Source organism: Ruditapes philippinarum, unplaced genomic scaffold (genome assembly GCF_026571515.1).
Source record: "Ruditapes philippinarum isolate M1 unplaced genomic scaffold, ASM2657151v2 ctg1727_1_1_1_1, whole genome shotgun sequence".
Lineage (NCBI taxonomy): Eukaryota > Metazoa > Mollusca > Bivalvia > Venerida > Veneridae > Ruditapes > Ruditapes philippinarum.
Genome location: NW_026865072.1, coordinates 115,315 through 127,818, shown reverse-complemented (window position 1 = coordinate 127,818; position 12,504 = coordinate 115,315). Strand labels below are relative to the sequence as shown.

General features: G+C 32.8%; 1 protein-coding gene across 1 annotated transcript in view; it reads right to left on the bottom strand.

Moving 5' to 3' along the window:
• The window catches only part of LOC132727722 (transcription factor SPT20 homolog), a 45,143-nt gene that overhangs the window by 17,192 nt on the left and 15,447 nt on the right, over positions 1-12,504 (bottom strand). The window contains exons 2-3 of the mRNA XM_060713288.1: positions 2,990-3,065; positions 820-890 (exon numbers count right to left, since the gene is read on the bottom strand). Of these exons, the coding sequence (XP_060569271.1) occupies positions 820-890; positions 2,990-3,025 (107 nt within the window). The 5' untranslated portion in view covers positions 3,026-3,065. The remainder of the gene's footprint in view (positions 1-819; positions 891-2,989; positions 3,066-12,504) is intronic.

Genomic DNA, 12,504 nt, shown 5'->3' with positions numbered 1-12,504 from the left:
ATCTTGAAATTCAGTCTATTTGTTGCCATAGCAATCAGAATTTTCAACATAGGAAGATAAGAAAAGGATGTGCATAATTTCCATACTGCCATCTACCCATATGTCAAATTTCAAAAAATATTTTCAGTACTTTTTGTGTTATCACTGGATCCAGGTTATGTGTAAAATTTGCCATATTTTCAGTCTATTTGTTGCCATAGCAACCAGAATTTTCAACATAGGAAGAAAAGAAAAACACGTGCATAATCTCCATACTGCCATCTATCCATATATCAAGTTTCATAAAAATATTTTCAGTACTTTTTGCGTTATCGCGGGATCCAGGTTATGTGTAAAATTTGCCATATTTTCAGTCTATTTGTTGCCATAGCAACCAGAATTTTCAACATAGGAAGAAAAGAAAAAGACGTGCATAATCTCCATACTGCCATCTATCCATATACCAAGTTTCATTAAAATATTTTAAGTACTTTTTGCGTTATTGCGGGATCCAGTTTTGTGGACGGACGGACTGATGGACGGACAGACGGACGGACAGACGGACGGAGGGTAAACCTAAAGTCCCCTCCGGTAAACCGGTAGGGGACTCATAAATGTGTCATAAAGCGTAGTTAAAATGTTAACAAAGGAGTATTTAGACTTCCATACAAAATACTCACTATGAAAATACCCATTGCCAACAGAGCAAAAGAAGTAAAACATGGAATGTTTTTAAAACTGCAACAAGATACCAAAAATATAAAGTTTTTGAAAAAAATAAAATGATAGCATTGCTGAGGCATAATGGGCCTTTAAGTTCTGTAAATAAATGATAAATACCCTTTACTTGAAGTGTTGACTGGATTGCTCAACAAAGCTGCTGGATTCTGCTTACTTAACTCCACCAGGTACTGAAACAATAATACTCAATTAAAGGTTAATCTCAACAGTAAATAATATACTCATGTAGACATATAATACATGTCGGATACACAAACTTAAGTGTACAAGACAGCGTAACAGTGTATATATTTTGTTTACCTTTTCAAAAGTTATCTTTATTATAAAGGGACTCTCCACTGAGCTTTTTGACATGATCAGACTGGAAATATTTCTTAAAGATTTTTGCACTTGATTCAGGTCGGGACAAGTAACTTGTGTGCAAAATTTCATATCATTAGCTCAATCAGTTTTTTCCAGAATAACTTATTATAATGTGAAAAATAACCTAAAATGAAAAGCATTAAATGATTTAACTTAAATTGAGCTATGAATTATTAAAAACATTATTTTGAATTTAATTCTGAGTATATTTCTTTATTATATTTTGCATAGCTTCTGTTTTCAGTGTCCCAGTGGACCTTTTTAGAAATGAAAAATTTCAAGTTTTTTAGGCATAATGACCTCAGTGGGGTTCCTATAAGATAATCAGGTGATTTTGGTATCTATCATATTTTTTTTTTTTTTAATTTAAGCCATTTGAAGATTTTTGAAAAAACCAAAAAGCATTTTTTAAAATTTTTTTAAACAAAAAAGAAATGATAACGGTAACACCAATTTCAGTTTTTCTTTTTTTCCCCCCCATTTTAACTATACTACCGATTTTTTCTAACTGGCTTTTCCTTTAATTTTTAACAATGTTTCTTAATTTTAAAAAGCAGATTTTTTTGTCAAAATTGAAAAGGACATAGGAGATTTAAAGGAAAAATCGTCAGATTAAAAATCAAATATAGCACAAACTCTGTATTAACAAAATATATACCAATCAACATACAAGTATTTGTCTTTAAGCATTATTTTACAACAATGTTACATTCATTCAATACTCAAAAAATCTATTCTTGAAATTTAAATAATAAGGCACACCCATGCAACTCCCAACTGTCAATTAAAAACTCATTAACTTTTTATGTCTAGTAAACTCCTCCCACTTTCTAACAACATATTTTATTCAAAAGATCATATTGATTTTATAAAACAATAAAAGTAAACATTTCAACAGCTGTTGTTATAAATCTAGAAACTGCTTGCAATTTCAAAAAAGTTTAAGTTATAAACATCAGTAAAGAAAATTGTGTTTCAAAATATTTCAAATAATCATAAGACTTATCAAATCATATACTTTAACATTTATGCATGTATATTTGTTTGAATGATCATTACTAAACTAACAATACATGTTTAATTAAAGTGATATTATGCTCATTGTTTTATTGTCAAGTCGAGCTGAAGTTACTTTATTTTTCAAAAACGAATGATTGTTATAATGGTGATTGAACAACAATTGTTGGAAAAGTATAAATCTGCCTAAAATGTAAAGACTGCCCCACTCTTTTTATAAACTGAATGAATATATTAATAGACATTCCGGTAGGCTACACAATTCAATCCTTCCTTATACGCTATCTCATTGAAGTATCAACCTGACTTCTATGACATTAATATGCATTATAAATTGATGCATATAAAGCATTTTCCAGTACTTTCATTTGTCTTCTTTCTAAGATTCAATAAGGGTGGGGATGTGTATCATTAGAGATTTTTGTTCCTTGGATAGAGTTAAACTTAATAAGTAACACTAACACTGTTAATGTCATATGGCAATTTGCTATCATTTAAAAGTGGAAGATGCCTGTTCACCCTTTTGTGTATTCTTTCATACATATATGTGTATTGTATCGTATCATGAGCCTTGAGCAACTGTACATTCTGTTACAAGCCTAAGTGTGATTTTAAAATCTGTAAGAAGTTTTACTAAGCAGTTATGTTGAACTTCAGTACTGGCATGAGTGTTTAATTTATTGCTAACATCTCTCAATTTCTAAAATACAAGACTTAGTAGCCTATCATTTGAGAGAGTAAGACACTTACAATTAAATCTCAGAACATCTTTCACAACTACCTTATCTTTCTCTTATCTTTATTTATAACATTCTTAATTCTCAGTTAAGTGTAAATATATGAGAAATTAACTTAAGCATATATTACAATAAAATTACTATAAATTTACCTCAGCATAATCAACTGCTCGTTCAAAAGAATTCATTTCTGCTGCATCCAATCATCTTACATTCATTACTTGATACCTGAAATATCAGCATAAATGAGCTTATTTATAACATTTTAAGATGTTACACAAAAGATATGTCTATTAATGAATATCTTTAAATATAGGTATATCTCTTCTGTATAAAGATACCTGTATTACTGCCAAAAATAATCAAATTAAAATTGTTAATTGCACATTTAAGCTACACAGAAACTGTTCTGTGGCTAAAAAAGACAATACAGTCTAACTTGCCCATGCAACCATGTTGTATTAAAGCGACTTTTTTTGTCTAAATGTCCACTAAAATCCCCCCCCCCCCCCCCCCCCCCCCCCCCCCGATCATTTTCTCCTCTATAATCTTTTAATCGACTTTTGCTCAACGTGACCAGTGGACCCGCCAATTAGTCAGCTAATTGAGAATTGAGATCAGTCTTTTCATTAAACGACCGCTTTTACATGTCAAGAAATTGTGTTTTTAGAGAATGCCGCCTTGTCATGTCACAAGTGTCAACAATTAAAACACAACAAATAAATGTGTGAAAAACTCTATTTCCCAAAACGTTTTAGCGTATGCAAATGAAGTTAAGTATACTCATGACGTGTATTATCCAATAAAATCAGATAAACAATGCAACAATTCGCCCCTACTGATATGGTCACTTCACTTGTTGACATTTAGACTGCATTGAATTGACCTTGAACTTGATCAGCAATTAAATTAATCATAACAATTAGATGTAGTTTGTTTATTTCAAATGCAAAAATGCACAACAGAAAATAGTTTCTCTAATAGGGTTTTCGTGTTGGAGACAAGGGAAAACAACGGAGAAGTTAAAAAAAATCTGGAAAAATGTCAAACATGTACGTAATGGATCAAAAATGTTTTGTCAATAAATATCAGAAAGTTCTTTTTTACATAAGCATCCATTTAGATTATCGGCGTGTACTAATTATTCAACATTTATATAAATAAAGTTGAGAAACATTTCTTCCACAAAAGAAAGATGTCATTTTTAAATTTTGACTTTAATATCATGCTTTGTGTTAAGAGACCGTTACATTAAGCGACCATTTTTGGTGTTTACCTTGTGCGGTCGCTTAATACACGTTTGACTGTACTTAATGGTTGTAATCCTGGGATGGAATTAGACCTAACCTGTAAGGCATTGTATTCTAGACAGTAGTTCTTGAACATTTTAAGGTGCCCCAATTAAAGTCATTTCTAGTTTGATTGGTCATATTCAAAATGTATCTATTGCATGTGTGTAGTTTTTGTGTGTTATATGATGACTTTAAAAGTTGTTTTTTGTGTATTCTCCAGGCCCGGCTTTCACTAACGTTCTCAAACTGAGATAAATCTCAACTTAAGATTGTCTCAATATTGACTGAGATTCTAACTCACCTGAGAAAAATCTCAAGTTAGCTTTCACTAAACTTTTTCTCAACATTTGAGAATTTTCTCAACTGAGACTGTTTTTTCTCAAGACATAAGCGGCTATCTTAATGTGCCTTGTTGATGATCGAGCTTCTATTTTACAAAGTATATCATGTATATAGTTGCTGTTTTGATGTAAGATGAGCAACAGGGAAATATTTGTATATTTATTACATTAAGTAGATCTATATTTTCTTGTTTTATTAAAAAAAAACAACAACAAAAAAATAAACAATAACAAAAACACCAAAAAGCAATTGCAAATGTGTGAAAATTTGAATGCTAATGAAAATAAGTTACCAAGAATGAATGTACATCAAGAGAAAACAAACAAAATTCAATAAATCATTTTTAGTATGATTATTGTGACGTCATAATTTCATGACGTCATGAATTAGAGCGCATGATGTTACAAACAATAATCAGTCAATATATTACTAAGTACATGAAAATAATAGGAACTTAATTGCCAAAAAAGTCAAATTATGTTTATTTATCAAAATAACCATGCAGAAAGTAAAAATACCCCTGAGGATAATAATTTAGCTTCACTGAGACATAATCTGAGACAGCCAAACCTTGTCTCAATATATCTGAGAAAAATCTCAAATCTTAAGTTGAGATTTTTCTCAATATTTTTTAGTGAAAGCCAAACTGAGATAAATCTCAATCTCAATTTCTGATTTGAGAAAAATCTCAGATTTGAGCTGAGATTTTGACTTTGAGAATGTTAGTGAAAGCCGGGCCAGGACCTCATCTGTTGCCGTAAGATTAAAGATGACATGTTCTACCCACCACCAGCCAGAAGTTTTTAAAGTGGTGAATTAATACAGAGTTATTTAAACAGAGTAACAACAGGCTATAGATTTCTGAAAAGAAGATGGCTTATTTATCATACATGTATTTCAGGCTTTGTTTGACTTAGACAGAGTTGATTAACAGTATATAATTCAGCATGAACAGTGGAATCCAGGAAATTAAGCCTCAAATGTGACTGATTTACTATAGAACATAGAGTTCAAAATAAGACTAGACCGAGACCTAATGTGGTCACTGTAATTTCTATGTTAAATTATACCCAACTTTCTATGGTTGAAAGGTGATGTGGGTGGAGGTAGCAAAAAATGGAAATATGATAGAGAGCAAATTTATTTAACAGTAACTCTTTTTATGTTAGAAAAAATTATATAATTATCAGTTAGAAGAAGTTTTTAACATTTTTTTTTTTGCCGGTATTGTTTTATTAAGACAAAAGTACAACAGCGTTAAATATGTGGCCAGACGCCCTTTTCTAGGTCTAACCACTCGGGGAATTAGCTTTAAATCTTAACTTCACAATTGCTTTTGAAATTTATATAACAACAAACTTTAATGTCCACATTCAGTTTCTTTTATTCCATATGATTTGCTAAATCTTTTACACCAGTCCACCTTATTATTAATTAACTATTATCTATTACAATATCAAATTAAATCCTTTTATTCACTTCTTCTTTCTACTCAATGTATTTTCTTTTCTTATCCTAACCTTCTTAACCTAGACTTAAACCTAAACTGACCTAACTTTCCCCCCAAATCTGTATGTCCAAAATTCTATCCAAACCAAAGTATCTGCCCCCTTTTTGAATTTATCCAATCAAATAATATATTTCTTATCTTTAATCTGTCTATCATAATTAATAAAACATTATCACATGTGCATTTGACCAGCTTCTAATCTTTTTACATCAAAGGATTTCACACCTAAGTGATATTGCTTTGAGAAGCTGAAGAAGCAGACCAAAACTAATTTCAGTCTATCCCCCTCAGCTTTCCAAAGAACCAAAATATGTTATTAGATCACATATTAGCATAATATTAGGTTGATCATAAACATAAAACAAAATATTGCCTGGCTACATTATCTCGCCACCCAGCTAAGTTTGCTCCGTCAAACTTTATACATAAACATATAAACATATCAATGAACATTTAACAATAAGACAAGTAGTAAACAAATTAAAATCACTACTAAGCAATTTACATATAAATATACAGATAAGGTGGACTGGAAAACTTCAATGTTTCAAAGTATATAAAACACAATTTAAAATGCAATACAATGTATATAATCATTATGCAATCAACACAGTTAACAGTGTAATTATAGAAAATAGTATTAGTTTTTTAAAGTCTTGATATTCTTAATTAACCACAGGAGATCTTTATATAATTATGTTCATAATTTCCATATAAATACATTTTTTTGATATAATGTCACCACAAAACTTCCATTTATTTCCATTTCATTTTAGTTCTTTTTGTCTGGTTAACACTTACTTTAAGATAATTGTATTTACAGTTAAACACACATGTTTTTCACATTTTCACTTCAACACTGTCATTTCACTGTCATCTTTGTCATTGTAATCAATTAAAACACTTAAATCACTCATATCATTTTTCAATCACATATTGCATAAACTTATGATGATTCAACCATATTTTTCAATCATGTCATCGCAATAAACTTAATTCAATTAAACACCTGTAGCATTAAACATACAAACTTCTGTATTTACCCACAAAGCATTTTGTAAACTTAATTTATGACTGTAAAGCTAGAAAGATGTGAAAAATAGCAAACTTAAAAAAATAAGTTTATACAAAAAAATGTAACTATAACATCTTCTTTTTGCTTTACATATAAAAATATACAATAATCATATAATACTCAAGAAATTCTTGGGACTTGACTATTTTAAGCTTCGCATAGCTCAACTGTAACAAAGATTCATAAACTCACATTTTATCTCCCTTAAATGCCTTTTTGTCCATCATTATCCCCAAGTAAAATGATACAAATTCTAATAGACTATGATAATACAGCCAGTTCATCAATTAGACTTACACATCTATTTTTCTCTAAATCACCTCAACTCTATACCTATGTATATAATATTATATTGGACATCAAAGTCACAATAACCTCCGAATTTGTATTCTAATATTAACAAGGGTATCACTTTTACGTATACCAATAAAGAACAAAGTTGAAAATAGTAAGAAAGGTTATATTCAGATTTACCATGCCAGTATAAATGTTGCCAACAAAAAATCTAAACATAAAAAAAATGTGCGCATATAGAATTTGAATTTAGTTACACATGACATAGAAATTTATATGAGCCAGACTTAACCATTTAACACAATGCCTAAATGGAAATTGCAGTGAAAGGACATCACATTTTTATTCACCCCCAACAACAAGAATCTTAATAAAGTTACCAACAATACTCTCATAACTACTTTAAGCAGTTTCATAATTATATAAACTCCTTTTTTTTTTATACTATATTTTGCTATTTTTATATTTTTATTTTTACTACAATTATATCTCTCATACCACTCTTAATTCTCACATACTGGGACGTTTTCGCACAGTGCCTGAGAACGTGTACTTAATGTGAAAATTCTTTCTCACATCTTCTGGCAAATCTCCACTATAGCGCCACTCGGTTCGTGTTCTCCCAGTTTCATTACGGTATCTTACCAAATATACCAATCTACCTCTGTGATAACTTGCCTTAACAATTTTCTCCAAATCAAAGTTATCTAAATTTGAAACATCAGGTATATCTTGATCATTAACTGATGAAGACGGGGGCTCTGTCTCATCCTTTTCTTGGTCATCCATCTCCAGCTGTTGTATTCTGTCTGGCAACCCTGATGGATTAGTCGGTCTTAGAGCTGGATTGGTGTAGGGTCTCAACCTATTTGCATGTACAACACTTTTGACAGCTTGATGCGTGGCTAAATTTCGCAGACGAAAATTGACTTCACTTAACTTTTCAGAAATGTAGTATGGCCCAGTCCATTTTCTTGTCAACTTTGGTGACTTTCCAGGTTCTGTCTTTGGGTTATACAGCCATACATTGTCTCGAACCATAAATTTAGGCGTTGCTGCTGTCTTATCATAATACCTTTTAAACTTTTGTTGAGCTTTTAGTGTATTTTCCTTCACCAGCTCCCGACATACTTTCTGATTTTCGATAATACGTCTCAAGTGTTGTTCATGAGTTGTTCCAGACGTGACAGTTGGAATAAGTGCAGTATCAAGAGGAAGCCTGCATTCACGACCGAACATTATATAGAAAGGGGAGTAACCTGTAGAATCTATAGCAGGACTGACTCTATAGCTCATCATAATACTTGGAAGAAGTTGGGCCCAATTAGTCTGTTTATCATTACAGTAAACCCGCAACTTTTGCAATATGACAGAATTCATCCTTTCGGCAGTAGAATTTGTTGCTGGATGATAACTACTAGTGCTAATTTTACTAATTTGAAATATATTACAAAGTTCCTTCATTAACTTTGACATAAAATTTGACCCCCTGTCAGTCAAAATAGAATTCGGACAACCAAAGCGACAAATAATTTCATCATACACTTTCCAAGCTACAGTTTTTGCCTCCATGTCTTTCAAAGGGAATGCCTCACACCATTTACTGAATGAATCAACAATCAAAAGAACATATTTAAAACCATCAGCTGTTGTCGGCAATGGCCCTAGAATATCTAAATGCAATCTTGAAAATACTTCACCTATAGGCAATGGCTTTAAGTAAGCCTTATGTTGATGAACATACCTTTTCGACATTTGACAAGGCTCACAAGACTGACAATATTTCTTAATGTCATTATAAATTGATGGCCAGAAAAATTTTATACGTATAGCTTCGTAGGTTTTCTCAATACCATAATGTCCTCCTGTCAAAGCATCGTGATACTGCTTAAGTAATACATCCCTGTATTTAAAAGGTACTGCTAGCTGTTTCTTGACATCCACCAATTTTCGACCTCTCGCCCTTGGATGATACATGTGATAAAGGACACCATCTTCTATTTCATAGTGCTCTGCTTCTGCAACCAATCTTCTAGCAGCTGCCACATCCTCTGGAACTTTTTGTTGCTCCTTATACTCAAACATAAGTCTGAAGTCTGGATCTTGTATTTGCTCTTGCCTCAACTGTGCAGCAGACAAATTGCAGACTTCTTGAATAAGATTGGCAGGATTTAAATTTTCATAGGCATCCATGGCATCTAACATCCCAGAAAGGGTATCTCTTTCTTTACTTGGGGTCACCATGTTGACCTTTGCTGTGACGACTTCTTGGTACTCTAGTTTATACTCCATGGTTGTTGACGTGCATTCTATGGAACAAACCTGAGGGTGGATATGAATGTTGTCGCAGTCCATGTCTTTGTCTTCTTTCACTTGCTCAACATCATATTCTCGGCGACTCAATCCATCAGCATTGGAGTGAAGCTTTCCTGCTTTATATTCTACCTCATAATTGTAACCTTGTAAGTATACAGCCCATCTACCAAGCCTACCACTAGCCTTATTATCTTTCAAAGATTTTAACGCAATATGATCTGTTACAACAGTAAACTTGCGGTCAGTCAGATATGTATGATAATATCGAATACCCTCAACTAAAGCTAAGCCTTCCAAATCTGAAATACCCCAGTTTTTCTCAGCAGGACGAAGTGATCTCCCACCATACGAAATGACATGTTCACGACCCTGCTCATCCTTTTGACCCAAGATATAAGAGATAGAAATACCACTAGCATCCGTGTAAAGAATGAACTCTTTTTCAAAATCAGGAAATACCAAAATAGGAGCTTCTGTTAGTTTTCCCTTTAGAGTGTCAAAAGCATTCTGGCACTGCTCAGTCCAGATAAATTTTGAATCTTTCCGCAAAAGATTATGCAAAGGCTTTGCAATACAGGAATACTTCTCAATAAAACGTCGATAATAATTTGCAAGACCACAAAAAGAGCGGACCTCAGTCTGATTGGTTGGTGTCTTAAAATCCCGAACTACCTTGACCTTATCTTTATCAACACAAATACCCTGTTTAGAGAAAATATGCCCAAGAAATTTTACTTCCTTAGCTGCAAAGAAACATTTACTTGGTTTAAGCCTCAAGGATGCCTTTCTGAACCTATTAAAAACTTCAGACAAGTGTTCTAAATGTTCATCAAAATCTCGTGAGAAGAGTAAACAGTCATCAATATAAGTCAATGCATACATGTAATTTATACCTCGTAGAACCTCGTGCATTACCGAACTGAAAGCAGAACTACTGTTTATAAGCCCGAATGGTAAACGATTGAATTCCCAAACACCCTGATGTGTAACAAAACCTGTGCGATCCTTCGTGGCGGGGTCCAAACCAATTTGAAAAAAACCTTGAGCCATATCCAAAACACTAAAGATAGTAGGTTTCTTCTCCCCTACTGCATCAGTAACATCATCAATTTTAGGTATAGGAAAAGGTTCAAATTTAATAGATTTATTTGCAGCCCTGTAATCTACAGCAAAACGATATTCACCTGAAGATTTCTTAACAAGAACCACAGGACTCTGCCATTGTGTAGTAGAAGGACTTATAATACCATTTCTTTCCATATCTTCACACTGCTCCTCAATAACTTGCTTCTGGGCTGGCGACACCCTATAAGGCCTCTTTCTAACAGGAGGGGCATTCCCAGTGTCAATCTTATGAGGGAAAATTGTACAATGACCCAACTCGGCTGTATTAGTAGCAAACACATCTCTATTCTTACCAAGAAAAACAAGCAACTTGTATTTTTGTTCATCAGTCAAGTCAGAATTAGTAAGATCAATGCCTATGGACCTAGCAATCTCAATGTATTCACTGTCTGATTTCTCATTCATTTGCATTTTCTCACCAGTATGCAACTCATTCTCACAAATATCATCAACACTAATTCGTTCAACTCTCGCTACTGGTTCATTTGGCCTTAAATACATCACTTCACTTGTTGGATTTAAAATTTGTATAAAAGTTCTATTACCCTGGACATTTGAGATTGACCTAGCCCCTATAACCTGAACCTTGCTTGGTAAAGTTCTTATAGGCTGAATAACAGATAAGCCATTTTGATTTTGCCCTTTCACTTTTACTTTTGCTATTATACAAGATCTAGCTGGCACTGAGATTTTATTGACAAGTCTTGCTAGACTGGACTTAGATGGAGCCCCAAACATTTTTACAGCTATCAAACCCTTCTGAATGCTTAAAATGTTTTCACCAAAATCAACTGTAGCATTTTGCTCAGTAAGGAAATCTTTTCCTAGAATAACAGACTGATTTAACTTTTTAAAGACATAAAATGTTTGTACTAAAGTTAATCTGCATATAGATATAGGAACAACAACCTTGCCTATGATTTTCATAGATGAGCCATTGGCACATTGGGCACTTGGTAAATCTGAATGTAAAAGATCAAATTGCTTACTCAGACCACTTCTTTTATACATATCATAGGTTAAACAGCAAATTGATGAACCACTGTCTATCATACCAGAAGTAGAAAAATTTCCTAATCTTACATCAATTAAATTTTTCTCATCTCCAATTTTATATGTTTTCCCTATAGATATATTCTTATCCTTTTTCTTCTTACCCATGTTTTGCCCATCCCCCAATTTTTGTGAGACGGGCTCGCACCCCTAACTCTTAAAACATTGACTTTTAACATGACCCATCTTATTGCAGGTAAAGCAACGTTTATTGCGATAACAAGAAAAAGAAACATGGCCAAACCTTCCACATGTGTGACACTTTAGTCCATCTTTTCCTTGCTGACGCCCTCTGTATGGTCCTGGTCTTTGTTGCCTGGCTCTGAAATTTTCCTCCCTGCTCCTTGGATTGTACGTCACGGTATGTTGTTTGTCACGATAATCCTTTGGAATGGATACTTCACTTAATGTTTCAACATCAGATGCATGTAAAGTGTCCAGTTTCTTCGCAAATTCGATCAGCTCATTGATACTGGTTATATCTCGAATAATTATTTGTTGTTTAAGTTTATTGTCCAAACCAAATATAACTCTGTCAATAATTTCATCCTCCGTTTTTTTAAGTAACCTCCCTAACGTCTCCACCTCTTCTATGTATACAGATACATCTCTGCCATCTTGTTTTATTTTCATAAATTTTGCATACAAGTTAACTCTGTC